The sequence below is a fragment of the Halichoeres trimaculatus genome, unplaced genomic scaffold, assembly GCF_033239565.1.
Source record: "Halichoeres trimaculatus isolate MK-OKI-2021-1 unplaced genomic scaffold, fHalTri1.1 fHalTri1_scaffold_23, whole genome shotgun sequence".
Classification (NCBI taxonomy): Eukaryota; Metazoa; Chordata; class Actinopteri; order Labriformes; family Labridae; genus Halichoeres; species Halichoeres trimaculatus.
In genome coordinates this window covers 305,358-331,325 of record NW_027437201.1, presented here as the reverse complement: position 1 = coordinate 331,325, position 25,968 = coordinate 305,358, and the positions used below count along the sequence as shown (strand labels likewise).

The following is a 25,968-nucleotide window of genomic DNA, read 5'->3' as shown; positions in this document are numbered from 1 at the left end:
TGTTTCTGACTCTCTATAAACATTAAAAACACCTGTTAGTTCCTGCCCTGCTGTTCTTCAAATCATGGAGGATGTGTGATCACACAGTTTGGATGGCTGTTACCTTTTTTTCATAAAGAAACAAAGAAATTAACCTTTAAAAAAAACAAAGACATTTATTTATTGCAGCACATTTGGGCACCAGACAACCAAAACTACTTCACAGAGGTACAAAAACACTTAAAAAATGTCAGCAAATATATCAAAAGAATAAAAATAAAAAAAACAAAGAGGAAAAAATACAATTAACTGGCAAAAAAGCTTAAAATATGTTTGTTTTTTGTTTTTTTTTAAGATTGTAGGATGAAAGAATGAAAGTTGCATTTTAGAGTTGTGCAATAAAATATATGTATACTGTTAAAATATTCTAATAAAGGCAGCTGTTACATGGTGAGTCTTTGATGTGGATTAAAAGAGCTGTGAGTCTCAGCAGACCTATTATTCTGTGGGAAAACTCTGGGAGTTTTCCCAGAGAGTCACAGGCAGTAACAAGCAGTCACAGTTTAGATACTTAAAGCATAAAAGCTTCTCAGATTTTACTTTACTCCTGTTCATGTGTTTAAAATCATGACAGACTAGGATGGAATTAACAGTGTAGTGTTATAGTGTGCAGGGCAGAGATGTAACCAGCAAAGCTCAGCTGACATGAACAGAATCATTCACCATCATCAAGAGTCCAAACTCTGAAATCTGAAAGAATCACACAAAGCAATACGCAAGCTACACAAATTGATGGCAGAGGTCATGCTAAATGTAGCCTGCTGGTCCAACAGAGGATCTAGTGGATCTGATGTACCTGGTGGATATGAACCTGGTGAGCTAATGTACCTGGTTAGTCTCATGGATCTGATGGACCTGGTGAATCTGGTGGATCTGATGTGCCTACTGGATCTGGTGGATCTGTTGGTTCTGGCTTTAATTAGTACAGCCTGTATTAGTAATGTATTCTATTCTTTACAGGCTATGCTAATCTATGCCAGAATCAGCAAAGCACAGAGCTGACAGAAAATGTATGTCTGCAGAGAGTCCTACCTTCTGTAAGTCCTCCTCATCTGACCCTATGAGGATCATCTGCTCCTATCTGAAAGGATCAGGACCTTTACCTTTAAGAACCATGCTTCAAACTGTCTCTTTTTGTTTCCAGATCCTGTCCCTCAGCAGTGTGAGTGTTGAACAGAGAAGTTGAATGTATTTCACAGAATGATTCTGTCTAATGGAATGTTCTACCTGTGTTTTTATTGTTGTAATGGCTTGTTTGTTTTTTGTTTTTTTAATGTGTTTTTTTTTTTTGGCTGTTCCTCCTGATTTACTGCTGCAGGGAAACAACAAACATCTGAAGAAAACAGTAGGAAATGCAAACCTTAGTTGGATAAATAATAATACAGTGTTTATAAAAAGTCAGAATCAAAGTGACCTGGGGCCTGTACTACAAAGCTGGATTAAGTCATTCAGGATAACTCTGCGACAACTCGCTGAACTTCACCGGATCTCCGTCATCCAGATCTGCTGTACTACGAAGCTCATTATCAGCTCGATAAGTGAATCTGGCTGGGATCTGTGCGCGCACACATAAAATGGGCGTAGTTAGCAGCCCTGGAGCATTTTCCACAATGGAGAGGAGAGCAGCCTACTTTACAGCAGAGGAGCAGCAAATAATCCTGCAAAAATACGAGGAATACCGCAGTATAATCCAGGCCAGGAGCAATACAACTGCGGCCGTGATAAGCTGGGGGATTGCTGGCAAAAAATCGACTCTATGAATACATAAATTTCCAAAATGCTGATATTAATAGACCTATCTCATCGTGTGACGACATGGACAGTTAGGTCCTTATTCATTCATGTTGTCAGTCAGTGTGTGTGTGATCAGCATCATATCTCACCTCATAATTAAAAAGAGTCCACTTTCCTACAAATCCCAAGGAAAACGCTCATTACAGGCAGTTTGTATTGCAGATGCAATAGCAGTGGGGAAAAAAAGACGTGTGAGCAAATTAATATTAAATATAACCACCACTTCAAAGTGGTCAGTATGAAAGATTCCATTTGCACACATTTCTACTTTTCCCTGACAATGTCTCAGTTATGATGATCAGTAAGATATTGTTTGTTCACAGCCCATAAGAAAAAATGTTGGGCCAAAAAGACAGGGGGTGGTCCAACGTCGGAGGACTTCACTCCAGCTGAGCAAATTGGTGACTGGGCGGTCTTTTATGCCCACCCGAGAGAACTGATTGGTCAGCGGGCGGTCTGTCACACCCCGTGAGCTCTTATCCTGGAACTTAACCTGCTCCGGACCAGGTTTGGCGTTCAGCATCAGTTACTGGGGCAACGTGTCTGGATAAAAAAAGATCCACATTTGTAGTATGGAAAACCCGAAACTTATCCTGGAAGTTATCTCTCTAAGAGCTAATCCAGCTTCGTAGTACAGGCCCCTGTAGGTTCAGAACATTTAAGTGCTGCTCTTCATCCTTTTTATAGGACAGCACCTCTCAGTCTGGTTTCTTGTCTTCCCTCTTAGATGATTTTTTTTTTGTCATCATGAACCCGACGCCCAGCTCTGACTCTGTAGTCATCCTCACAGGAAGCTCTTCTACAGGTACAAAATCAGGAAACAACCAAGATCTGGGCTAGAACACTAACAGACAGACAGAGTCACAGGCAGAGTCACAGGCAGTCACAGACATTGACAGGCAGCAACTGACAGTCATAGACAATGACAGACACTCACAGACAGTAACAGACAGTCACTGACAGTGAGAGATAGTCTCACACAGGCAGTAATAGGCAGTCACAGACAGTGAGAGGCAGTTACAATCAGTCACAGACACTGGCAGACAGTCATAGTTACAGTCACAGGCAGGATAAGGCAGTAACAGGCAGTCACAAACAGTTACAAAGTCATACAGTCACAAAAAGTCAGAGACAGTTACAGACAGTCACAGACTGTTATGGGTTGATCTGTCAGCAGGGGGATCTGCTCTGTCCTATTTTATTTGCAGTCCACTTTATTAAAGAGTCAGAAAGAGGAAGCAAAGGGAATTCTTTCAGTGGAGACAGATAGTTAACCTTTGTTAAAATTAAAAGTATGTGTGTGTGTGTGTGTGTGTGTGTGTGTGTGTGTGTGTGTGTGTGTGTGTGTGTGTGTGTGTGTGTGTGTGTGTGTGTGTGTGGGGTGGGGGGTTAAGAGGATTTCACCTGCTCTGTGCTGTTGTTTTCACCTGTCTGGCAGATGTGTTGTATGGGGAGCTGACAGTGTTGTTGGACAGTCCTGGAGGGTGGGAGCGTCATAATGTGAGCAACGTCTCAGGAAATGACTCTGCAGCTAACAGGATGCTCTCCCAGAAAGAGGACAAGTTCGACCCATTAGGAGGACATACAGTGTGGCAGGTAGAACACACCAGGACCCTTCCAGCTCATATCAGTATGACTCCACTAGACTATGATTCTGTTTCTCACCTGAGCACTTTAAAGTTCCATATTTACAGAAAACAATCCTGAGGGAGCCGAGAGCAGAGCATGCTGGGTAATTTGAAGGCTAGTTCAGGGAATTCCCGAGCTTCAGTAGCTAGGAATGATATCCATCAGACAAGCAGTGAGCTCTGTCTCCACAAGGCTGCTTAAATCTTGGAGGATTTAATGGCTCATTTGAAGTATGAGCTTATCTTTTCATTCCAAGATAAACGGTGGCTTTGAGGATGCCCTGAGAGCTGTTTTTAACACATTTATCACTGTACTCACTTTAAAACAACACAGGAAATGATATCTGCTTCACCATCTGACTCCCATGGTGCTCCTGTTATCAGGCATAATAAGGTAATCATGCAGGTTTTGCGTATAATACTTGGGTGTAAAGAGCAGTGTGCAGAAATGTCAGCTATCCTTTATTTCTTCACCTTTGACATCACATGGTTTACATTTAGTCCATACTGTTCATCCAAATAAAGCTAGAGATATGAAAGACTAATGCTCAGCATCTTCCTTTTCAGGTGATCATCATCGTCTTCCTCACTGGGTCGCTTTCTCTAGTCACTGTGGTTGGGAACATCCTGGTGTTAGTATCTTTTAAGATTAACAAGGCCTTGAAGACAGTCAATAACTACTACCTGCTCAGTCTGGCGTTTGCAGATCTGACCATTGGGACTCTGTCCATGAACTTGTACACCACCTACCTCATCATGGACCAGTGGGCTCTGGGCCCTGTTGTGTGTGACCTCTGGCTCGCTATAGACTACGTGGCCAGTAACGCTTCTGTCATGAACCTGCTAGTCATCAGCTTTGACAGGTACACATCTTCCTCTTATTAGCGTTAGAGGAAGTTAATGTAAACTAAGTCTGTGTGGCTGTCTTTCTCCCAGGTATTTCTCTGTTACCCGACCTTTGACCTATCGGGCTAAGCGTACCACAAAGCGAGCCATGACAATGATCTGCTTGGCCTGGTCCATCTCCTTTATCCTCTGGGCTCCAGCCATCCTCTTTTGGCAGTACATTGTTGGTGAGAGGACAGTCCTACCCAATGAGTGCTACATCCAGTTCCTGTCCGAGCCCATCATCACATTCTGTACTGCCATTGCTGCCTTTTACCTGCCCGTCACCATCATGGCCACACTGTTCTGGAAGATCTTTCAGGAGACTGAGAAGCGTGCCAAAGAAGTCCAAGGTCTGAAGGGATCCGGGGCAGGAAAAGCACCAGGCCAATCTCAGACTCAGGGGGATGACAATATACATGGTGGAGGAGATGGAGTGACCAACAGCCAGAAGGATTCTTCAGCCATGCAGCGCCAGATGAGCTCTCAGAGCAGCAGCAGCTATGAACTGAACCAAATGAAGGACAAAGTCAGCATCCCAGGAAGAGGAGGAGGAGGAGGAATATGTTCAGCCTTCTGTTTTAAGTGTTCATCACTGTTGCCAAGTCAATATACCTCCAAGAGGTCCACCAACACCACCACAAGCACCGCAGGTGAGGCCGAGCCCAGCAGCTGTGACAGCCTGAACAACAATGAAGAGGAGAATGAGGGGGTGGACGGAGCAACAGGTCAGACATCACACCTGTAACATGTTTAACAGAAAGAGGAATCTGTCAAATGATACTGACATCCATCTCTGTCTGTCTGTCTGTCCATCCATCTATCTATCTACAGACACAAAATCCAAAAAGAAGAACAAAGATAAACAGGCACCCTCCATTAAAAGTGTAAAAGGTTCTCAACCAGAGTCTGTGACATCATCACCGGCAGACCAATCAGCTGCAATGGCCAAACGTTTTGCCTCCAAGGCAAAGATGGAGATCAACAAGAAAAAGAATGAGAAGAAAGTGAATGAGAAAAAAGCGAACGATAAGAAGGCAGCGCGAACGCTGAGCGCCATTTTGTTTGCCTTCATCACCACCTGGTTACCGTACAACATCATGGTGCTGGTCAACACCTTCTGTCAGGACTGCATCCCAGGCACACTGTGGGCACTGGGATACTGGCTTTGCTACGTCAACAGCACGGTGAATCCCATGTGCTACGCTCTGTGCAACAAGACCTTCAGGACAACCTTCAGGGACATCCTGATGTGTCGGTGGAACCAGAAGAAGAAGCCTCAGTTCCAGCAGAGGAAGAATGTTGCTTTCAAAAATTAGGACCCTGTTTCCCCTGAGTGTGTCTGTGTGAGTGTGAAGCATCTCCTGGTGGATAATCTGAGTGTGAATGTAAAACCATTTATTCATAAAATCCTGAACTAAATGTTCAAAAAAAAATTAATCCATCCAAAGATCAGAAGAACCTGAAGCTGCCAACCAAACTGAACATAACCTCTGTTTGTAGTCTGAGCAGAATGGGCCAGGACATGGAGCAGGACAAAACAGCCTGTACGGAGAGCAACAGGAGGAAGAACACAATCCAGTGTGATGACATCCTGGTCTCAGAGGGTGAAAGTCTTCAGTAATCTAGTTTAATAATACCACGGCCCTGGCTGTGTTTTTACGATGCTTACATGGAATATTTATGGTCTTTAGAGGATGAAAATTGTGCCTCTTAGCACCATAAACATTTCACAGGTTAAAGAGGTTGACCCTCAAAACAACTTACTGATACATTTGTTAAATTTTATAAGGTTCAAAACAGAAACAGACCCAGGGGGAGTTCTACTGTCAGGATGATGTCTAGACATTCAGATATCAATCTCATTAGAGATGTCTTCAAACATTTTCTGGTGCAATTGTGGAGTCCTACAGTCAAAGGTTGAGAAAGCGAGAGCTTTCTCAAAATAAAAGCACTCCAGTCTCTATTCATTTGAAAGCACTGATGTATCGGGGAGAGTTGGATGAGTGCTTTCACAATGAGCTGACAATTGGTTGATAGCTGATATAAACTGATAGAAAGGAGTTAAAGCTTAATGTTCACGTTTGTTTTCATATTTAACATCATGATATATTTACCCCACTGGTGTGAATGAGTGTGTTATTTTTGATTTAGAGCACAGCATAATGAGCTCTGTTTGTTCATCATCTAACTCATACAGATTAGAAGCTTGCTGAGCTGTTTGAGACAGTGACATGTTGAAGACTCTGAAGCTTCAGTGAGCAGGTCACTATCATCAGTCAGTGAGATTCCACAGGTGGGCTCCCTTAGGTGACCCTGGCTGATCACTGTGAAACAATTGTTTTGAAGTTTGATTGTGTTTAAATAAAGCTGCTGACAGAAACACTTTCACACTGACACTGCTTACCTCCATCTATGACACAAAGCTAGACTACCTGAAATCAGATCACCCCGCCCATCAGACAGAATCCAACCAGTGTGTCTGCAAATGTCTTCAAGTCTGCCTTAAAGTTCATGTCAGGAGTTTTTAAAAGATCTTAAAAAGTCTCTCCTCAAGATATATGCCTGATCTTAATCCACACTTTAAAAAAAGATTACTATCACTAATAAAGATTATTCCTTAAATGCAACTTTTCAGCTTCCTGATTGGGTCAAGTAGGATTGATCAGATCAGATTGATTTACGCTAAGCCAAAGTCTCTGTGGCAACACCACGCTGGCTGATGAGGTTTAGTAGTGATAAGAGATATCTGTGTTTTTCTCTGCTGAAAACAATTTCTGGGATTTATTTTGAAGTGATGGTGGACCCTGGAGCCTAACTGTCAGAAAAAGGACAGAAGAGCAGAAGAAAGCTGAACAGGAGAGAGACAGAGCAGGAGCCAAAGGGTAAAACAAGGGCTTTAGGCTAAAACAAGGGCCAAAGGCTCAAACGTGAGCTAAAGGCAAAATCACAGGCTAAAGGCTAAAACACGGGCTCAAGGCTAAAACAGGGGTCAAAGGCTAAAACACGGGCTCAAGGCTAAAACACAAGCTTAAGGCTAAAACATGGGATCAACTGTTTGTGCTAACATTCATTCCGACCGACAGTCAGCAGTTATTCAGCAGTGGTCTGTTCAAACTAAAGAGTCTATCAGTATTTCTGCTGGAAGAAAATAGATGATGACAGCCTGTCCACCACTCTCCAGCCCAGCCAGTCTCCACCTCCACAGGGTCCAGGACTGAGCCTCCCCAGCAGTCCGTTCAGTCTCTGTCTCTTGGATCCTGTCTGCCCACAGCAGGCGAGCAATGTAGCGCCGGCGTCCGATGTCAGCTCCGTCAGCCACGTCCGTGAACATCACAATGCCACTCTGCCCTCCAGCACCCCCTGTGCTGCTGGGCCAGCACAGCTAACTCGTCCATCCCACCAGAGATAGATCCCATGTTCCGAACAATGATAGATGGAAGGACAGGTCCAAGAAATAGACAAAGAAGAGTGAGCTGATGCAGGAGGCAACCATAGTCAAAAGGCGTAAATGCAAGTCTGATCTCTTAAACACTGTTAAAATGTAATCCTGTGTGTCCTGTGTGTGAGTTTTTTGTCATGTAAGCCTGTCAGCTGAGGCTCAACTGAAGCCAGATGTTACCATGGTGATCATTGTTTACTAAGTGCCATCAAAGAGCTGGTGGAGTCTGCTGAATCCCAACACATTCCCACTGAAATCAGGGTGTTTAAGTGCCTGCACTTTTCCAGGTTTTTTTTCCCCCTCTCCCCACTCTGTCGTTTGAATCTCCCACTCTAAGCTGGAACATTCCATGCAATTCACACCAATGTAAAATGGTCTGAAGACCTGAAATGCATCATGACCTTTGAGGGTCATTGTGAAGAAACTATAAATGCTATGGAGAAAATGAAAACCACTGATTGAAGCCGAAAGATAGCTGATTATTTCAAAGTTTGAATGGAGTTTCCAGCTGAATGTACGACTGAAGAAGAAATGTTGGAAACAGGCTGAAAAAATGTCCTAAAAAGAGCAAATTTTGAAAATTCTGCATTCATCTCTATGAGGCCAAAATTGTGTAAATCGCTGAATATCTCTGAAAGTATTTGTGAAAAGTTTCTGAAAAGCTATAGTGCCCTTTTCCTCTCTGAGACACACAAATGACGGTTGAAGTTAGTAGGAGGAGTAGCGGTCCAAAAACAGGCGGAAGAAGATGCATTGCTGCATTCACAGCAAGACATTTTTTTGTCACAGAAGAACATATGCTGTGAATGAATTGCTGCATTCACGGCGATCAAGAATTCCGTAACAGAAGAACATTCACTGTGAATGCAGTACTGCACTCACAGCAATTAAAGCTGCAAGCAGCGATAAGCAGGCCCTTGCCAATTGGAGTATGTCCTTGCCGCCACATGTGCAGCAAATGTGGTTCAGCCAAAAGCTATAGGTCTCGGCATGATAGTTATGCCCAAAACATTTCATGCCTTAGCTCAAAGTAGTTGGACGGGCTGCAGATTTGCGCCCCTGGGTGGCGCTCTGAAGCATTAATGTTTGTGCAACCAACAATAGAAATGCACTGAGGCTGTGAAACTGAGCCTCTGTATGTATTTTTGTCCTGATCATACAATGTAGAAAAAAAGCTGTTAAGGTTTTCATGAAGCTGCCAAAATGTCAATTTTGACGGTCATTTGTGGCCATGCCCATTGGTGTAGCAAAAAAACATTTGGAACTTTTATTGGCAATGCCTGTAGTGTACAAAAGCCAAGTTTGGAGATAATCAGACCAAAAACGTGGGTATTGTTCCTTGTAATACGTAGGCTAGAAATCATCAAAGTCCAACGTTTACGTCCGAATAGGGAACTTCCTGTTCAGAATTTACTATGGTCATCATAGACTTTTTTGTAGGTCTAGTCATGGTTGCTTTGCCCACAAAATTTCAGGCCTGTAGCTCAAAGTAGCCGGAGGGGCTTAAATTTCAAGCCTCTTGGTGGTGCTCTGGAGCGTTATTGTTTGCACAACCAGTGACAGAAATGGAATAAGGATTTGACAGTGAACTTGTGTGTAAATTTTGGTCCTGATCCAGCATTGTACAAGAGAGCTATTCAGTTTTTATTGAAACGGGAAAATGGTCAACTTTGGTGGTCATTTGTGACCACGCCCCCAAAAATTATAACAATCCTATCATGATTTCTGATCTAGAGCTTGTCCAGTATACATTAGCCAAGGTTAGAGTTGGAGAAAGAAATTGTGCAAAAATTTCTTTCTTTTTTCTATTCATGGGCATTGTGCAATATGCTGTAAACTGTGCTGTAAATTGTATATGTTATGGATACATTCTGGAGTACCTTTCTATTTTTTATGCTTGATTGTGATTGGACTGAAGTGTGAGTGTTGCCTGGGCCCTCGCATCCAAGAAAAATTTCTCCCATAGGAGACAATAAAGATCTTATCTTATCTTATCTTATCTTATCTTATCTGAGAAAAAAACCTAGGACTAGTTCGTTCAAACATGTACCCTATGAACGCACCCAACTCTCACCCAACCTACTTCCTGCTTCCTCTGCTGGTATTTTGCAGATGCTCTTATTCATACCTACCTTGCTGCTTCAGATTTCGTTGCCCCTTGTCCACAATAGAGACCCGTGACTTTACATTAGTATTATGGTAGAGCCTCATCAAATATCCGAATCAGAGGAAGCCATCAATCAAGAGAGGGCTCCTTCTGTCTGTCATAGTTCCCGCCTGGCTGCGTCCTGTCTCCGCTCCCCGGAAGGCTTCAGCAAATGTAAACCTGCCAAGGACTCAGTAGTCGCTCTGACTCCAGCAGCTGCCCTCTTGGCCAAAAAAGCCAGACCCCCGACTTCAGCAGTCCTCTCCACAGCTCCGGTAAACGATGTCATCTTAGCAATGCTGTCTTCCATTCAGTCATCCCTCCAGCATGAACTCAAGAATCCAGACATGAGAGGCCACCGCCGCTTCATCCTCCAGCTGCTTTCCAGTCCAATGTGTTTTCATCCTGGGACCCCGCTGCCCCTTCTTCAACCCAGGCCAGCGACGTCATTTCAGCATCCCTCAATGGCATCAAAATCCCACACAGCACCTTGGATAGTGCAGTCCGAATCTCAACGGGTGTTCCATTCTACCTCCCAGCTGCTTCCATCTCCTGCAATTTGGGGAAGCCAGAGCCTCACAGGTAATGATGTCAATCTAGTCAAAACCCTGCTGTGCTCAGATGTCAGTGATAAACACGTGACAGATTGTGGTGATGTGTCTGTTATTTACCATAACAGACCCCAGACTTTCAAAGACTCTTCCTTAAGAAGAATTTATTGTTGTTTTTTGAGTGTTCATAGATGTAATCTGCAAAGTCTATCCATCCCATCCAGCCGAACTAGACATCTATCAGGCCATCATTGCAGATCTCGCCATGACATACGGTGGAACTCTGTTCTATGAATACCACATATCATTCTCTGCCAAGGCTGCTATGTTCATTCAGAGGTTAAACCAAAAAATTATTTGTTAACTGGACTGGTTCAAGGATTTATTGGCTGCTTTGTTGTGGTTACCCAAAGTATCACATACATGCAGTAATCTGCAGTCTGCTCTGGGATAGTGTTAGAAAAGTGGTGTTTTTCCTCACTGTGTAACACTCAATTAATTTTTTATCAACTTCCCACACCTGTCATTATGTATATTAATCATCACACATAATCACCAGGGTACTTTAAACACAATTTAGTCCTACACAGGGTACTCTTAAAATAGAAACATCTGACCCACTGTAATTTACCTTAAATTCACCACGTTTCCTGGCATTCGCTGATGATGATAAATGATGTCAAAGAAACGACTGAGTTCTCAGTTGATGCTCAGATTTATTGATTAGAAATGAGTCTAGAATATGCAACAGATCTGGGTTCAATTACTTTTCCCTGTCATCAGACATATGCTGGGGTAAAAGAACTCCCGAACTTGTTCCTCGAACCCTCTAGTACTCTCTTGCGCCGCCTTCTTTAGACATGTCATTTCCTAGTCTGAGACGTTGTCTTCAAGTGTATGTCACATCACCGCCTCTGTGCTCGTTCACGTTGTTTCCCCTTTCAGGGCACAGCAACATCGATAAGTTACCTAAAAAGGAATTGTATCATTTTTTTTATTTTTCTATTTAACCTTTATTTAACCAGAAGAGCCTCATTGAGATCAAAAATCTATTTTTCAAGAGAGTCCTGGCCAAGATAGGCAGCAGCACATTTACAAAGTTACAGACATGGGACAATTTCAAACATAGATACAAACATTTCAATCAGTTAAGTCAGAGTCACAGAGCAGAACATTTCAGTCAAAGCATTTACAGCCTGCTTCATCGTCCTCTAAAACCTTTAATCTGCTTTTAAAATGATTTAAAGAGACCAGCTCTCCAAGACTCAGTTTTTCTTGTAACAGATTCCAGTCTGCAGGAGCAGCGTATCCAAAGTTTCTTTTACCCATTTCAAGACGAACTTTAGGGACCAATAGCAAGAGTAAATTTTGTGACTGAGTCACAGAACGAAGACTGTAGCTTCCAGGAATTTTCAAGTGAATATAGTTACTCAAGTAAGATGGGAGCAGGCCAAGAATAGCCTTGTAAATCAGGATGTGCCAATGATTGAGTCTACGAATGGTCAGAGAGTGCCACCCAACACGCTCATACAGAGTAATATAATGTGTTAGAGCCTTGAGATTTGTTATGAACCTTAGAGCTCCATGATAAACAGCATCCAAAGATTTAAGACATTGAGAAGAAGCATGCTGGTATAAGACATCACCATAATCAATCAGTGGCAAGAAAGTAGAAGAAACAAGATGCTTTTTCACAGCAAAAGTGAAACAAGACTTATTCCTGTAGTAAAAGCCCAGTTGCAGCCTAAGCTTCTTTATAAGCTGCTTAATATGAAGCTTAAATGACAGAGAATCATCAATCACAAATCCAATGTCAAGAAAAGTCCAGAGGGAAAAAAACCAAAAAGGTGGAGGACCCAAATGCAGATTGAAATGAAACTTTATTTTAACTGAACTCAAAAACTCAAACCAAACATGAAAACGCCAACAAAAGAAACAAAACCAAAAACACTAAGAAACTCACTAAAGGCACCGGGGACACAGGAGGCACGAAGACACCGAGACAGGAACAGCAACAGCAAACAAGGACAGCATGCAATGAACCCACACGAAACATACTTAACACAGAGACTATATAGACAGGGAGTGATTGGCACAGGTGTGAAACAAGACAGGTGCAGGAGCAGGAGTTGGCCTGGGAACGGCCGAGCGAGGAGCAGGAGTCAGCCTGGGGACGGCCGAGCGGGGCACTGGTGTCGGCCTGGGAGCCGAGCGGGGCACAGGTGTCGGCCTGGGAGCCGAGCGGGGCACTGGTGTCGGCCTGGGGAAGGCCGAGCGAGGAGCAGGAGTTGGCCTGGGAACGGCCGAGCGAGGAGCAGGAGTCAGCCTGGGGACGGCCGAGCGAGGCACTGGGGTCAGCCTGGGGACGGCCGAGCGAGGCACTGGGGTCGGCCTGCGGGCGGCCGAGCGAGGAGCAGGAGTTGGCCTGGGAACTGCCGAGTGAGGAGCAGGAGTTGGCCTGGGAACTGCCGAGCGAGGAGCAGGGGTCAGCCTGGGGACGGCCGAGCGAGGAGCAGGGGTCGGCTGAGCGAGGCACTGGGGTCGGCCTGGGAGGAGAGGGAGGAAGAGGTGTTGGCCTGGGGACGGCCGAGCGAGGAATGGTGCTTGGCAGGACCTCCAAGCGAGGAAGGGTGCTCAGCAGGACCCCCGGGCGAGGAACGATGCTCGGCAGGACCTCGGGGCGAGGACTGGTGCTCGGCAGGACCTCCGGGCGAGGACTGGTGCTCGGCAGGACCTCCGGGCGAGGACTGGTGCTCGGCAGGACCTCCGGGCGAGGACTGGTGCTCGGCAGGACCTCCGGGCGAGGAGCAGGGCTGGGAAGGACCTCCGGGCGAGGACTGGTGCTCGACAGGACCTCGGGGCGAGGAGCAGGGCTGGGAAGGACCCCAGAAAGAAGAGCTGTGCTCTGCAGGTCCTCAGGAGCAGGGAGTGGGTGGTGCCCTGCTGGTTGCAGGGTAGGGTTGGTAGTCCTGACTGGCTGTGGGGGACCACCACGCCTCTTGTGGCGGCCTCCCTGGGTGCCAGGAAAAATGGCCAGTCTGGTTCCCCTCCAGGGAGACTGACTCTGGCCCTCCTTAATCCATTCAGGACCACGAAAAATAGATTGAAAATAAGAAATTCTAGAACAAAAGTCCATAGAAAGTAAAAAATCTGCTGGGTCCTCTTTTGGTGGGTTCATTCTGTCAAGAAAAGTCCAGAGGGAAAAAAACCAAAAAGGTGGAGGACCCAAATGCAGATTGAAATGAAACTTTATTTTAACTGAACTCAAAAACTCAAACCAAACATGAAAACGCCAACAAAAGAAACAAAACCAAAAACACTAAGAAACTCACTAAAGGCACTGGGGACACAGGAGGCACGAAGACACTGAGACAGGAACAGCAACAGCAAACAAGGACAGCATACAATGAACCCACACGAAACATACTGAACACAGAGACTATATAGACAGGGAGTGATTGGCACAGGTGTGAAACAAGACACAGGTGAAACACATGAGGAGCAATCAACAAGGAGGGAAACACTAGGAGAACCAAACCAAACACAGGGAAACTCAAGACAGCTACTAAATACATAAAAGACACCAAAACACTAGAAATGATGATCGCAAGAAGACAAACACATGACAAGAAGCAAATCAAAACCACAAGAAGCACAAACTAAAGACAAGAGACACAGACATTCCACAAGACTAACACAGGTGACACAGAACCAGAACAGAATACAAAGAAACACAAGGGCAAAAACACAAGAAAACTCAGAAACACAGAAACCAAAAACCCAAACCATGACATCCAAGGTATTTATACGAAGATACAGACTCAATTACATGACCCTGAGTTGCAACAATAGATGGTAGGTTCTGTGACCTCTTTCTCGAGTTTGTGAAAATCATCAGTTTTGTTTTCTCAGAATTTAGAACCAACTTTAGCTCCCTCAGATTTTCCTGCAGAATATCAAAGGTTCTGCAGATAGCAAAGGGCTTGTTTTTGTGTGGGAGCCGAGCAATAAATAACAGTATCGTCTGCATATAAATGAAAATTAGCATCATAAACATACACACATGCAGATGCACAAATTCATGGCCTTTGTAAAGATAGACCTAACTTCTTCCTTTCTATCTGTTTTCCTCAAAACCACAGTTTCACTTATGCAGTTGAACTTCCTGTTTTTGTCTGCAAACCACACTCACTCATGCTAAAACTGAAAGCACATCATTTATATGAAAAACACACAAACACACAAGATTTCTTCTTTGTCACAGCTCCAAGCACAATTCTGCATATTCCTTTTATTCTTCCTTTATTCTGAGTGATCTGTAAAGAAACTGTTAATACATGACAGCACATTTTGATAATATATTAGCAATGCACATATAAACAAGCTAAATATTCTAACAAGAGCCTGGAATTGCTGACTCTCTGTTGGAAAAGAAGTCAGGAAAGGTTTCATGTTCGCACCTCTGGATAAAAGTCCTTTCCTATATCACACATTAACCAAGGTGTTGCTCCCGGAAATATTCTGGTAAAAGCATCTTATCATAGATTAATCAGATCCTCATCATGATGAAGTCCAAAGTATCAAAGTCTAATTTCATGTCAGCCATTCTCTCTGCATTATGCCTCAATTGACGATGCCATTAAGCTCATCAAACAAGCAGGTAGAGGAGTGTGGTTATCAAGGATGGCACCAGAGGCATTTAAAGTCATACCTCCACACTCTTTACAATGGCTCCTGTCCAGCACTCAATGAAGAGAGAAACTGTATTTTGCAGTGAGGCTCACCTCTGGATGTTGCAGCAGTCCAACAATTTTGACACATTGTCTGAGCTCTTGGCTGGATTCTCTTAAATTAATTGCAGCTGCCATTTGTGCTTCACCTGTTAGATGATTTTCACTCGGGGATTATTCTCATGCCAAGCCAGATCATGCAATCACCACACTTAAAGATACTTTTAAAAACCAGAGAGTCCCTTATCATAGGAGAAAGCTTCAGGTCCACTTCAAGTTATTGAATTTCTAGGTATCAAATTAGTGTTCTTCAGGAAAGCTTCCCTGGCTCTCGAGAAATTAAATGGCATCAGAGAGTTAATGAAGGATCAAGTTTCAAAATCTAATTCAAAGGGTTAGGGTTAGGGTTAAAAAGAGATCTGCTCTCCCTGCTAGGTCATCTCAATTTCGTCATGCGTGATTCCTCAAGGCCATTCATTTATATCCATGCTTCAAATCAGTTGAATGCTACGCGACACAATAATTCTGGATGTAAGTTGCAGATCAGAGCTCTAGTTTTGGTCTTTGCTGCTCTAGAAATGGAATGGCATTTCATTTTTTTGTTAACGATCATACAGAATCGCCTTTGGCCTTTAGTTTATTCACCGACACAGCTCCTACCTTGGGTTTCAGGGGGTTCTTTGTTAATCAGTGGTTCCCTGATGCATGGCCAAAAGAGTTGTCATCTCTACCAGCTAGTGCTTCTTTTTGGAAGGGTAATATACCCAGTCGTTATAGCTGTCTTCTCTGATCTAGGAAAGAAATTATTTTCTCTTGTGACAATTAAGCAGCTGTCCATATTATAAACAAAGATTTGCAAGGCATATAACCTGGGAATCCATGCTAAGGAACTTTATTCGTGCAGCTAACATTCCAGGATAGATAATAAGGTTGCTTGTGGACATACATGCTTTCAGCTGCTTGCTATATGCGCTCTGGTTTAGCAAATCTGCATCAAAATTGTATGACTCTGCATGGTTCTGTTTCACAGCATTTTGTTCCTGCTTCTCTGTTGCATGCTTCCACTAGTATTCCCAGTGTTTGTGCATTTCCGGTTCCTGTTTTGAGTCCCAAAAAATGCAGCTGTCCTCCACCAAAGGCCTCTTGGCAAGTGCCCGGTTTCGCCTGCGTTGCTTGGACCTGTCCACCTACAGCTCACCAGAAAATCCTTCCATTAAGCTTCTAAATGGCTTCAAAAGAAAACCACAAGGCATTGACATTTGTCTCCCTTTCATTCCTCCACTTTGGTACACGTCAAGGGTGCCAGGAACCAGAATAAGTCCAGGCTTTGGGTGAGTCAGAACATCATGATAGATAACCCCACCCAGTCAAGGAAAATGACAGCTATTTTCAGTTCTGGAATAGCCTCACAGTCCGTTTCTGCATTCATTGACTTCGGTTCAGACGCTAACTCATACATTTTTCTCTCGCCAAGACTCTGTCTTTCGTCTTCAGCATCCCCTAGAAGTTGAAGCTGTTGATGGCAGTCATCTGGGTAGGGTCACCCACATGTCCCAGTCAGTCAAAGTTTCTCTGGCTGGTGAACATTGTGAGTGGCTTAGCTTTCATGTGTTCGATTCCATGACTCACCGGGCCATCCAAGGGCACCCTTGGCTAAAGAAGCATAACCCGAACTTTGATTGGGCTAACAGTAGAATCACTTCATGTGGACCTTTCTGTTCTAAGAACTGCTTAGTTAAAAGAAAAGAATCAAAGTCTTCCCCTGACGGAGACTTAACTAATGTTCCCTCATGTAACCATGATCTAGCAGAAGTATTTAGTCAAGTTAAAGCTAAGTCCCTGCCACCTCATCGCCTGTATGACTGCTCCATAGACTTATAGCCTGGATCTACTCCCCCCAGGGGTAGACTGTTCTCTCTCATCCCCAGAGTGTAAGTCCATGGAGGAATACATCGCTGAGTCCCTTGTTGCAGGTATCATTCCGACCATCTTCATCTCCAGCAGGTGGGTGGTAAGGTGGTAGGTGGTAACTCTTTCCGACCCTGTATTGACTCCCAGGGTCTGAACAACATTACCATTAAAAACAGGTACCCTCTTCCTCTCACCTCCTCGGGGTTCGAGTTTCTTGAGAGGGCCAAGACGTTTTCCAAGTTGGATCTACGTAATTCCTACCATGTGGTTAGGATAAGGGAAGGGGATGAGTGCTTTTAACACACCTGCACACATTAACCGACATTATGAATATTTGGTTATGCCTTTTGGGTTAACTGATGCACCTGCTACTTTTCAAAATCTTGTAAACAATGTGCTGAGGGAAATGCTTAATGTTTATGTTTTTGTTTATCCAGGTGACATCCAGATTTTTTCCCCTGATGAGGAGACTCACACCCAGCATGTCTGCTCTGTGCTTCAACGGCTGCTTGAGAACCAGCTGTTTGTTAAGGTGGAAAAATGTGACTTTCACAAATCCTCAGTCTCTTTTCTGGGGTTTGTGCTCGCTGAGGGGGAAATCAGGATGGACCCGGGTAAGGTTTCTGCAGTGGCTGACTGGGCTACTCCTCAATCTCGCAAAGAGGTTCAAAGGTTCTTGGGTTTTGCAAATTTATATAAGAAATTCAGCTCTAAGGCTTCACCTCTCCATGACCTCACTTCTCCCCACAGACCCTTTGTGCGACGCAGCGTTCCGGGGCCTAAAAGAAAGTTTTGTCTCCACTCCTGTGCTCATCCTTCCAGACCCCTGCCAGCAGTTCATAGTCCAGGTGGATGCCTCAGATCTGGGTATTGGTGCTGTCCTCCCCCAAGTGAACACAAAGGATGGTAAGATGTATCCTTGTGCTTTTCTGTCTAAGAAACTTACCCCTTCGAAACGCAATTATGACATTGATGATCGCGAGCTGCTGGCAGTGAAGGTGGCTCTGGAAATGGCATCACTGGCTGAAGGGGGGCTCAGGTACCTTTTCAGGTCTAGACAGATCACAAAAATCTTGAATATTTGAAAAGTGCTAAGAGGTTGAATGCGAGGCAAGCTCGTTGGGCCATTTTCTTCAGCCGTTTTAACTTTGCTCTCTCATATCGTCCCGGTTCCAAGAACATAAAGCCTGATTCCCTGTCCCACAAATTTGATCCTCCCGACCATGTCACAGAACCCAAACCCATCCTCCCTAGATCTTGTTTCATTTCTGCACTTACCTGGGGAATTGAGAGCAAGGTTAAAGTGTTATTTTTGTGCGAAAGTTCATGACAACTACCTACTGCTTTTGCATGTAGTATGTCGTATGAATTTTCTGTTGGGTCTGTTTTGTAGTGTACTACTTTGGTTTCCAGTCTCGGAAGGCGGAGCAACAGCTGATGTTTTTTTTGTTTGTTTGTTTGTTTGTTTGTTTTGCCTTTAACATAGATACACAAAACAAGCTTTGGGCATATCTTGACATTAAGTTATTTTTTTAACCATGTCATAGCAGAATCATCATTCTTGATTTCTAATCTTGCACCAAAAGTTATATTGTTGACTGAAATCAAATCTGGATTTTTATCATAACAGCTGATGAAAAAACACTTTCATATAATCCATGTATGGTTAAATAAGGGTAACTAGTGTTAAATTTGTATTTTAATGAATTCATTCAAGTGAACACCTCTTTTACAACCAGAAGTGACAATATTTACCAGTGTTTCTTTCTCATCACGGACTATATAACTTTAATGTTGCTGTGTTGTAGTTATAGTGCTGACTTGTTCCACTAGAAGGCAGTAATTCACTGAAACCTGCCACCTGCATGTTGACAACAGCGTCAGCGCCGTGCATTGTGGGGGACAGTATGCCAAGTGGACTGGTCTGTTGCATACTGAGAAATTTTCCTGGCTCAGTAGGACATCTGGGGATTATTAGTATACTGCAGATTTTGCAAGTTTTTGCATACTGACTACTACAGACTGAATTTCAGCCAGAATAGTAGGTATTGCTCGTGTAGAAGGTGGTTTGGAAAACAGCCTCTGACTCCTCCTTGTTCAAAGTTGCTCTTGGAAGCTTCCTGAATTACTCTCAAACTAAGACTCCTTGCTAAGCATTTTTAGGCTAAGATTGGAACTCTCTGAGAGGAATTTGAGAAGCTTTGTGAATACAGGCTCAGGCTTCCATTTTCCTGTGTCAACTCATTTTATTCATAGATCTTTTTCTTCAGCTTAAATTAATTCCTTTAATTTTTGATTTCATTCAGCCATCAAAACTTCTATATTCATTTATTCATTCCTATGATGCATGCATTCATTCTTTTCTTTCATGTAAGAGTTCATAGCAGGCTCTTTCAGATTTCTGCATTCAGCATTTCAGCGAAAGCATTTTAGTACTTCATTCAACTATTTTCAGACACATCTTAAGTTATTTATGTTCAGTATTCTAAATTAGCAAATCGGTGCTAGCTGCTTCTGCATTCTGCATTCACAGTGCGATTTCTTCAAAAATTGCTTTTCTAGTTAGGGGCTCGGGCCTCCACTGTGAGGTGTTATGGTACGGCCACACAAAACGCAAATTTGCGGCGTGATTACATACAAAGTCAATGCAAAGACGCGTTTACACACCGATTCGCCTCGGGCAGTGTGTTTGGGGCGTTTGGCGCGGCGCATTTGTGCGTTTCGAGCGTTTGGGCGTTTGGAGCATTCACGCATTCACGCATTCACGCATTCACGCGTTTGGGTGGTAGACACAAATTCGCTTGAGTTCAAAATATTGAACTTTTGACGCAAATTTGCATGAAGACTTGCAACGTCATTGATTTGATGACATTTGGGGGGAACCGCCGCCTGCTCCGGCTCCAACTCTGCCGGAGGATGGAGGAGAAAACAATCTGTGCGGTGTGTCAACATTCAGAGTTATACAATACTACGTGTGTACTCTACAGAGACCGGAAAAAAAGGAGCAGGCTTGGTTGAAAGTCTCTGAGGAGACAGGTTTTGAAGGTAAGTTCTGGAAATATACGTTCCCAACTGGACTTGCCTGCACGGGTCATCACTGAGTCCGACTGTGTTTTCCTCAGTGGACTTTTGAGCCTGATAGAGAGGAGGACAGAGCGGAACAGGGGCAGAGCCAGGGAAAAGATGGAATTCGCTGGGTACCTCTCTTTCCTCAACCCCTTCATTATCCCCAGGGAAACCTCCGGGATGGGTTGGGGGTTTGGGTGGTCGGGGTTCGGGGGGTTGGAGGTTCGGGGGTTGGAGGTTCGGGCGATCGAGGATGAGATCGTAGGGAACAGCCAGGCAGGGCTGGTGGATTACCAGAGAGAGGCAGCAAGCATTGATTGTGATCTCCAAAGCTTTCACGCACTCTCCTGTCATGCTTTTTAACCCACAGCTCATTGTTTTTCAGATGCTCTTTTTGGCTTTCGGTCTTTAAATGAACGGGCTCTCTACTCCGCATGCCCAGTACCCCGCTAGCGCACGTTCACCCCTCAGCTTGTCAAGATAGTCCAGCAGCGAGACTCGGGCATTCACGCGGCGCGTGAAAGGCCTTTCGGGCAAATAAATTCGCGTGTTCGCGTTTGGTGTGGCCGCGACATTATACAGACAGATAGCGAGGGGGACAATAGAGTTTCTGAGTCTGTCAGTGGAGCACACTCCTTTGTCTGGTGAAGGTGCTGTGCAGGGGGTGGTGGTTGTTCTCCATGATGGAGAACATTCTGTTCAGGGTCCCTTTCTCTGCTACTGTGACTAGAGAGTCTAGCTGAGCTCCCACCACAGAGCCAGCCAGTCTGTCCAGTCGTGCTGCATCCTTCTTCTTGCTGCTTCCACCCCTGCACACCACAGCATAGAAAAGGACGCTGGCCACCACTGACTGATAGAACATCAGCAGCAGCTTTTTGCAGATGTTGAAGGACCCCAGCCTTCTCAGGCAGTACAAGTGACTCTGTCCCTTCTTGCAGATAATGTCTATGTTAGATGACCAGTCCAGCCTGTCATCCAGCTGCAGCTCCAGGTATTCATGGGTTTTGACCATCTCCACCTCCACTCCCTTGATAGAAACAGGCTGGGTGGAAGTCCACCACCAACTCCTTGGTCTTGGAGGTGTTACGCGGCTGATGGTTCAAATAGCACCCAGTCACAAGGTCCTCGATCAGGCTTCTATACTCCTCCCCCTGCCCATCCCTGACACAACCAATTATCACAGTGTCATCCAAGTATTTCTGCATGTGGCAGAGCTTAGAGTTATACTGGAAGTCAGAGGAATACAAGGTTAACAGAACAGGAGACAGCACAGTCCCCTGTGGAGCTCCAATGCTGCTGACCACAGTGTCAGATGTGCAGTCCTTCAGTCTGACGTACTGCGGTCTCTCTGTGAGGTAGTCTGTAATCCATCCCACCAGATGTGAGTCCACCCTCACCTTGTCAGCTTGCCTCTCAGTAGGAGGGGGTGGTAACCTGTTAAAAAACATGTTGAACTGGTTTGCTCTTGCAGGGTCCACATCTCTTGTTTTATAGTCTTTCTTCTTGCAGATTGTGATGGTTTTCATGCCCTCCCAGACCTCTCTTATGCTGTTATTCTGCAGTTTCTTCTCCACTTACTTTCTGTACTCCTCTTTTGCCTCTCTGAGCCAGACCTTGAGTTCCCCCTTTACACACTTCAACTCTGCCTGGTCTGCTTCCTTGAATGCCCTCTTCTTCCTATTAAGGATGTCCTTGACATTGCTGGTGATCCAGGGCTTGTTGCTCGGGAAGCAGTGCACAGTTTTTGTGGGGACCACAACATTCATACAGAAGTTCAGGTGGTCAGTTGTGCAGTGTGTGACACCCTCAATAACCTCACCCTGTGGATCTTGCAGGGCACTCCAGTCCATTGACTCAAAACAGCCCCTTATTGTCTCCACTGCCTCAGGAGTCCACTTCCTGAAGGTGCGGGTGGTTGCTGGCTGTCTCTGGATTTGTGGCTCACTTTCATGACTGAGCGCCCTGAGTGACAGCCAGTCACAGCAGCTCCTCACAACATCTTAGAGGGATAGTTCAGTTTTTTTGAAGTGGGGTTGTATGAGCTCTATGTGACCACTAAGGACATTAGATACAGTACAAAGTTGTCTCCTCCCCCTCAGTAAGACACAAACTTTAATCGATGGTGACGAGGAAATAGACGCTAACAGGGGCAGACTGTACCAAATTCAAAGGCTATTTTCTCTGCCTACAAGAACTAAAATCAAAAAGTAATACCACAGTTTAAGAGTACGCTACATAAAATATTTTTTAAGTGCATTAAGTCTTCGGAAATATAAACATTTATCTGGACCTAACTAACTCATGTGTCCTTACGCGCAGCGCTAGTGCACTCCATCCCCCCTCCTCCTTCCAGCTGTAGGGAATGTAAACAAGCTACGCTTCGAGCGCCGGTTTTAGCCTCGTGTAAGTTTGATCAAGTATTGTAATTCTTTTGTTTGTACTCTAAGGATTGTGAGGCAGCATAAGAAATTCAAAATAAGTGACTATGACAGCGACGATGAAGTTTCATTCACTTTGGAACCAAAAGGATACCTACATGAACCAAGTAGCTACACAGAAGAAGAGCTGCTACAGATGGAGACTGAAAGGAATACAGAGGAAACATCCGCGGACACTGGACATCAAGACAGAGTCGGATATACTCAGTGGTGTAAATTTCTGAGCTGTGACTCAATGCCCATGGATGCTGAGTGTTACTGCTGTCACGAGTGGAACTTGGTTACAGACACTCTTCAGGATTTGTCTGAGTAAGAGGACACTGCTGACTCTCAGGCCGTCTGTATAACTCATCACACAGATTTCCCTGCTCTTCTGAATTCTGGAGTGTCCTGTAACAGCAACAACAACAACAGTCGTGGCAGCAGTAACACTCAGCATCCTGATGTCCAGTGTCCCTGGATGTTTCCTCTGTATTTCTTTCAGTCTCCATCTGTAGCAGCTCCTCTTCTGTGTAGCTACTTGGTTCATGCAGGTATCCTTTTGGTTCCAAAGTGAATGAAACTTCATTGTCGCTGTCATAGTCACTCATTTTGAATTTCCTACGCTGCCTCACAATCCTCATACAACCCCACTTAAAAAAAAACTGAACTATCCCTTTAAGCTTTTACTATTTATGTGATTCTTTGCTTTTTATCAATCTCTTTTTGTAGCAGTTGTGTTGTTTGTGCACAATTCAATCATGGATGTACATTACATGACACTGCTATTTTTCTTTTTATTCACTTTCGGTGTTTTTAAGTCCGCGTCTGGTGACCTGTTCAGCTGCCCCATTGTTTGAACGGCCAGGCCACTTCACTGGGAGAGACAGAGCATCCCCATTAAGCTCTGCAGGAGAAGGAGGGGATGTCGGGCCGGAGTGGGCAAAGAGGAGACGCTACAAGCTGGCCAACTGTCCATCATCATGGGAAATGTGAGGTCTCTCCCTAACAAGATGGAAGAGCTCTCAGCGCTGACTCAGCTGCAGTGGGAGTGCCATAAGTGCAGCCTTATGATGTTCACCGAGTCATGGCTAAACAAACTCAACCTGGACTTGCACGTAACTTGGGATGAATTTCACCTTGTAAGAATGGACCGAAGTGTGAGGGAGAGCGGTAAGAAGAAGGGAGGGGGACTCAAGATGTATGTTAATGAGAGATGGTGTAACCCTGGGCACATCAGTTTTAAAGAGCAGCACTGCACTGAGGACATAGAGATGCTGGCGGTTAGTTTGCAGCCATATTATCGAGGGAGTTTTTGCACGTCATCGCGATCACAGTGTACAACATCCCCCCCCCAACAACCTGGAGGCTGTTTTCAAAAGTTTACATTTTAGGTCGGCTGAAACCCCGTTTCCGTGTAAACACGAGGCTGACACGCAACAAAACCTTTGAGTTTCACCCTAAAACCGTTGTCATGTAAACAGCCCCTGAGGCACCGCAGGGCTGCTTTGAGACAACAGACTGGGATGTTCTGTGCAGCCCACAGGATGAGGACATCAACACCATGACAGACTGCATCACAGACTATATTAAATCTGCACAGAGAGCACTGTACCAACCAAGAAAGTAAGGTGTTTTTCAAAAAGCAAACCCTGGGTGACCCGGGAACTCAAAGCCCTGTTGAAGGAGAAGAGAAGGATTTTTGGATTGGGGGACAAGGAGGAGCTAAGAAGGGTACAGAAGAAGATCAGGGAAGGAAAGGCCAGCTTCGGGACCAAGATGGAAAACCTCTTGCAACCGGACAGTGCAAGGGAGGTCTGGAGATGCCTTAAAGCCATCTCAGGTCACAGCAGGGGCCACGGGTGGGGACCTGAGGCAGGAGATCAAGAGTGGGCTAACAAACTGAATCTGTTCTTCAATAGATTTGACTCTGCTCCCACTCCTCCTAGAAACACCCCGTCTGCTTCTTCACACTGTCTCAGCTCTTTACCACCACCTCCATCATCACCCCCACCCCTCGCACCGTCCTCCACCACCCCTGCCCCCGGTTTCTCCATAACGGCAGACCAGGTGAGAAGTGGGCCGAGGAAGATTAAGGCAAGGAACTGTGCAGACCAACTCTGTCACCTGCAACTGCAGATCTTCAACCTGAACCTGAGCCTGGAGAGGGTCCCAGCACTGTGCAAGACTTCCTGCCTGATTCCTGTCCCTAAGACAGTGTACCCCAGGGGGCCCAACAACTTCAGACCTGTGGCCCTCACCTCTCATCTCTCACCTGATGAAGACCCTGGAGAGAATCATTCTGGGGAACCTCTGCCCCCTTGTCATGGGCTGCTTCCCAATCAGCTTAAACAATCTTCAAAAAACTCTCTGAGACTGTAGATTCATTTCCAGAAGGTTTAGTGAAGAATTTTGTGAAACTGAAATAAACAGCACAGAAAAGGTACAGAGTCACACACCACATTATACATTTCACCTCACATACACACAATACACAATGCAGCTGAGCTGCTCTAGCCTTATAACCAGAAAGGCAACTAAAAAAGAGCTTGAATGCCACTAACAGTAAGCAACATAGAGCTGACTAACGTTAGCACACACAAGTTAGTATACGCGAGTTAGCATTTGCGAATTAGCATCCGCGAGTTAGCATCCGCGAGTTAGCATCCGCGAGTTAGCGTCGAAGCTAACGGAGTGACCCCATTACAGTCCAAACAAGATACAATACAGAACAACAGTATCGGAAACACAGGCGTTGCCTCAGCAAAGGGAGAGGGAAGGAGAACCACAAGGAGAGGACAACGGTTGAAGCTCAGAATGATAGCAGCCGTTATTGGCACGCTCACTGCTTCCGGAGGCACGTCGACTACGGGTTACCATGGCAACTAACATAAACAAAACACGTCAAGTGCTAAAACGACTTAACATACACACCACAGGCATAACACCCCTGGTGAGCTCTCATCTGGAGCTCTCATCTGTTCACCTACCAACAGAACATTGGGGTGGACGATACTGTCATCTACCTCCTGCAGAGATCCCTTTTCTCACCTCACCTTTCACACTGGCAGCACTGTAAGCATAATGTTTTTGACTTCTCCGGTGCTTTCAACACGATCCAGCCTTCATTGCTCAGGGGGAAGCTTGAAGTAGCGGGGATTGACTGTCACCTGGCTGCATCGCCCGTGGACTACCTCACCAACAGACCACAGTTTGTGAAGCATAGTGGGCTTCTGGAGTGAAATTTGGAAGTTCAGGGATGCAGCTGATATCAACCCATTTCAGGAACTTGCCATGGCTGCTGTGTCTACGTTGTCCTTGCCACACTTGAGAGTATTCAGTCAGATGTCTGTGGTAAA

General features: G+C 44.9%; 1 protein-coding gene across 1 annotated transcript; it reads left to right on the top strand.

Moving 5' to 3' along the window:
- The first annotated feature begins 1,166 nt into the window (after nt 1-1,166).
- Nucleotides 1,167-6,797, top strand: chrm3b (cholinergic receptor, muscarinic 3b). Its single transcript, XM_074663248.1, has 5 exons — nt 1,167-2,638; nt 3,272-3,429; nt 4,029-4,324; nt 4,398-5,074; nt 5,181-6,797. The coding sequence occupies exons 1-5, from the start codon at nt 2,581-2,583 to the stop codon at nt 5,663-5,665; spliced, it is 1,674 nt and encodes a 557-aa protein (XP_074519349.1). The 5' UTR covers nt 1,167-2,580; the 3' UTR covers nt 5,666-6,797.
- Nucleotides 6,798-25,968: the final 19,171 nt, after the last annotated feature.